Raw genomic sequence first — 4,557 nt, forward strand, 5'->3', positions numbered from 1 at the left:
AGGAAATGAATGAATGAATGAATGAATTTATTTATTCCGGCAGACATATATAGCAACACTTCATCACTCTTTGTAATTTGACAGACATGCAGCGGCACCGAAAAGGGATACTTATCCATGTCCCGCCCCTAATTTACAATCAACTTACCGTATTTTTCGGAGTATAAGTCGCACTGGAGTATAAGTCGCACCTGCCGAAAATGCATTATAAAGAAGGAAAGAAACATATATAAGTCGCATTTTTTGGGGAAATTTATTTGATAAAAGCCAACACCAAGAATAGACATTTGAAAGGCAATTTAAAATAAATAAAGAATAGTGAACAACAGGCTGAATAAGTGTACGTTATATGAGGCATAAATAACCAACTGAGAACGTGCCTGGTATGTTAACGTAACATATTATGGTAAGAGTCATTCAAATAACTATAACATATAGAACATGCTATACGTTTACCAAACAATCTGTCACTCCTAATTGCTAAATCCCATGAAATCTTATACGTCTAGTCTCTTACGTGAATGAGCTAAATAATATTATTTGATATTTTACGGTAATGTGTTAATAATTTCACACATAAGTCACTCCTGAGTATAAGTCGCACCCCCGACAAAAATACGGTATATGTTGGTTATATAGTCCAAGTTTCAACAGCAGATTTGATGGATACATGACAATTTCAGAACATGTATAACATATGATAATGGATGATAATGACAAGTCAGTATGCATACACCAATATGGATATATAATAGCATTGAGCGACCATGAGATTAATTCTATCTTGCCTGGGTATCTTTTGTCTTTTGAAGCCTTGTCTGGTGTGTAATGTCCCTTATTCCACTGTGAGTTCTTTTGCACCTGTGTCTCACAGTTGAGATAGTCCATTTAAAGTTAAAAGTTAAAGTCCCAATGATTGTCACACACACACTAGGTGTGGTGAAATTTGTCCTCTACATTTGACCCATTATTACTGTTTTTCTGTGTGTAGTGTTTTAGTTTTTCTAGTTCTAGTTTGTCTTGCACTCCTATTTTGGTGGCTTTTTCTCTTTTTTTTGGTATTTTCCTGTAGCAGTTTCATGTCTTCCTTTGAGCGATATTTCCCGCATCTACTTTGTTTTAGCAATCAAGAATATTTCAGTTGTTTTTAATCCTTCTTTGTGAGGACATTATTGATTGTCATGTCATGTTCGGACGGATGTACATTGTGGACGTCGTCTTTGCTCCACAGTAAGTCTTTGCTGTCGTCCAGCATTCTGTTTTTGTTTACTTTGCAGCCAGTTCAGTTTTTGTTTCATCCTGCATAGCCATCCCTAACCTTGAATGCCTTTTCTTAGGGGCACTCACCTTTTGTTTATTTTTGATGTAAGCATTAGACACCTTTTTACCTTCACTCTGCCTCCCGCTGTTTCCAACATCTACAAAGCAATTAGCTACCTGCTGCCACCTACTGATATGGAAGAGTATTACACGGTTACTCTGCCGAGCTCTAGACAGCACCGACACTCAACAACAACACATCATTTGCAGACTATAATTAGTGGTTTGCAAAAAATATTTTTAACCAAAATAGGTGAAATTAGATCATCTCCCACGGCACACCAGACTGTATCTCACGGCACACTAGTGTGCCACGGCGCAGTGGTTGAAAAACACTGGTTTAATGCATCACAACAAAATTAGGCATAATAATGTGTTAATTCCACGACTGTATATATCAGTATCGGTTGATATCGGAATCGGTAATTAAGAGTTGGACAATATCGGAATATCGGATATCGGCAAAAAAGCCATTATCGGACATCTCTAGTCCAAACAACTAGTCATGTTTTTGATAGTTTCCCAACACATTTTTTTACCGCAAGGTTGAACACTCTAAGCCGAGAAGACAGTTTAATTTCTCCACTCACATTGTCCCACAGTTTGAGCCTTGAATGTGGAATTTCAGGACACCCCTGAGTTCATGTAGACCATCCCTGAGTGGAAACAGACTCTGTACCTCTACCTAAATGCAAAGAGAAACGGTTCTGACTTGTCTCCGGCCGACCAAAATGCTCCAACCATTTTTTTCCCTCTCACTCATTTTACGCCTTCTGCATGCTATAGTTAGACGTTTACCACATCAGAGGCCCCATTCAAGCTGCTATCACTCGTACTTGTGAGTGGGGAAGGTGGGGGCAGGACTGCATTAAAGTAACCATTTGAAACAATAAAAAAAGAGGGTGGAGAGGGGCTGGGATGCTACAGCGCTCCTGTGTGGTCTCTCTCTCTCTCCGGTTCCTCCCTCTCTCACATTCTCTCCAAGCCTATGAACAGGCAAGGGCCCTTCTTTTCTTACTACACACCCAGCGGGGATTTAAAAAGGCAGGTTTCTCTCTCTCTCCCTCCGCTTCTAGCCTTTTTTTTTTTTTTTTTTTTTTTTTTTTTTTTTTGGGTGTTCTTTGGCGTTTGCCTCCGAAAAAACAATTCGTGCCAGCTTCTCCGGTCTCCGGGTCAGATCACACCAGGGATGCAGACGCCACAACGGAGGCCCTGCAACCTCCCACTCATCCTTCTGGGAACCATGCTGCTGGCTGCAGATTGGGCTGCTGTGGAGAGCCAAGGTGAGGAGTCAGCGAGACGGTCGCCGGCCCTGTGGTTGAGATATTTGTAGCGCCGCGTGTGTGGATGCAGGTAAACTCGACCTGTGTGTGTGTGTGTTGTGTGTGTGTGAGGACAGACTGTGCCTCGCAACAGGGTGCACAAGCTCAGGTGTGTAGGTGGAGGGGTAGTGTGCAGTCCTGCAGAGAGACTAAAGTACTATGGAGCATATTTTAGCTTACGGACATATCTTGAAGTTATTTTAATGTGGTGATGTCATGCAAACAAAAAAAAATGGTGTCATATTCAGCTACTATGTTCTACAAACCCCGTTTCCATATGAGTTGGGAAATTGTGTTAGATGTAAATATAAACGGAATACAATGATTTGCAAATCATTTTCAACCCATATTCAGTTGAATATGCTAGAAAGACAACATATTTGATGTTCAAACTGATAAACATTTTTTGCAAATAATCATTGACTTTAGAATTTGATGCCAGCAACACGTGACAAAGAAGTCGGGAAAGGTGGCAATAAATACTGATAAAGTTGAGGAATGCTCATCAAACACTTATTTGGAACATCCCATTGGTGAACAGGCAAATTGGGTATAAAAGTAGATTCCATGAAATGCTCAGTCATTCACAAACAAGGATGGGGCGAGGGTCACCACTTTGTCAACAAATGCGTGAGCAAATTGTTGAACAGTTTAAGAAAAACCTTTCTCAAGCAGCTATTGCAAGGAATTTAGGGATTTCACCATCTACGGTCTGTAATATCATCAAAAGGTTCAGAGAATATGGATAAATCACTGCACGTAAGCAGCTAAGCCCGTGACCTTCGATCCCTCAGGCTGTACTGCATCAACAAACGACATCAGTGTGTAAAGGATATCACCACATGGGCTCAGGAACACTTCAGAAACCCACTGTCAGTAACTACAGTTGGTCGCCACATCTGCAAGTGCAAGTTAAAACTCTCCTATGCAAGGCGAAAACCGTTTATCAACAACACCCAGAAACGCCGTCGGCTTCGCTGGGCCTGAGCTCATCTAAGATGGACTGATACAAAGTGGAAAAGTGTTCTGTGGTCTGACGAGTTCACATTTCAAATTGTTTTTGGAAACTGTGGACGTCGTGTCCTCCAGACCAAAGAGGAAAAGAAGCATCCGGATTGTTATAGGCGCAAAGTTGAAAAGCCAGCATCTGTGATGGTATGGAGGTGTATTAGTGCCCAAGACATGGGTAACTTACACATCTGTGAAGGCGCCATTAATGCTGAAAGGTACATACAGGTTTTGGAGCAACATATGTTGCCATCCAAGCAACGTTACCATCAAGCAAGAATGGGAAAGAATTCCACCAGAGAAGCTTAAAAAATGTGTCTCCTCAGTTCCCAATCGTTTACTGAGTGTTGTTAAAAGGAAAGGCCATGTAACACAGTGGTGAACATGCCCTCTCCCAACTACTTTGGCACGTGTTGCAGCCATAAAATTCTAAGTTAATTATTATTTGCAAAAAAAAAAATAAAGTTTATGAGTTTGAACATCAAATATCTTGTCTTTGTAGTGCCTTCAATTGAATATGGGTTGAAAAGGATTTGCAAATCATTGTATTCCGTTTATATTTACATCTAACACAATTTCCCAACTCATATGGAAACGGGGTTTGTACACAAATGCGCTCATCACCCTTGGTTCTTTTCTGCAGTCCAGTACGAGCATGAAAGAGAACCATCCTACTGGGATACGCGGGCAAAGGCGACACTGGATGCTGCGCTGAAACTCCGCCCCCGGGAGCACCGGGCCAAGAACATCATCCTGTTCCTCGGAGATGGTACGGTCAATCTTACTTTGAGGAATCCATTATGTTAAAAGAGCAGATGTGCAGTCTAGAAAATATAAAGCGCGGCGGAGAAAGCCGAGGACAAGGCAGGACGACGTGCACGCGTGGGTAGGGTTGATAAGTTCTCCT

At 41.4% G+C, this 4,557-nt stretch overlaps 1 protein-coding gene across 1 annotated transcript in view; it reads left to right on the forward strand.

The window, feature by feature from the left end:
* The first annotated feature begins 2,498 nt into the window (after positions 1 to 2,498).
* alpi.1 (alkaline phosphatase, intestinal, tandem duplicate 1) overlaps positions 2,499 to 4,557 on the forward strand; it is a 41,999-nt gene continuing 39,940 nt past the window's right edge. Inside the window, exons 1-2 of the mRNA XM_061976403.2 lie at positions 2,499 to 2,603; positions 4,294 to 4,419. Of these exons, the coding sequence (XP_061832387.1) occupies positions 2,510 to 2,603; positions 4,294 to 4,419 (220 nt within the window). The 5' untranslated portion in view covers positions 2,499 to 2,509. The remainder of the gene's footprint in view (positions 2,604 to 4,293; positions 4,420 to 4,557) is intronic.

This window comes from Nerophis lumbriciformis, linkage group LG14 (assembly GCF_033978685.3).
Source record: "Nerophis lumbriciformis linkage group LG14, RoL_Nlum_v2.1, whole genome shotgun sequence".
Lineage (NCBI taxonomy): Eukaryota > Metazoa > Chordata > Actinopteri > Syngnathiformes > Syngnathidae > Nerophis > Nerophis lumbriciformis.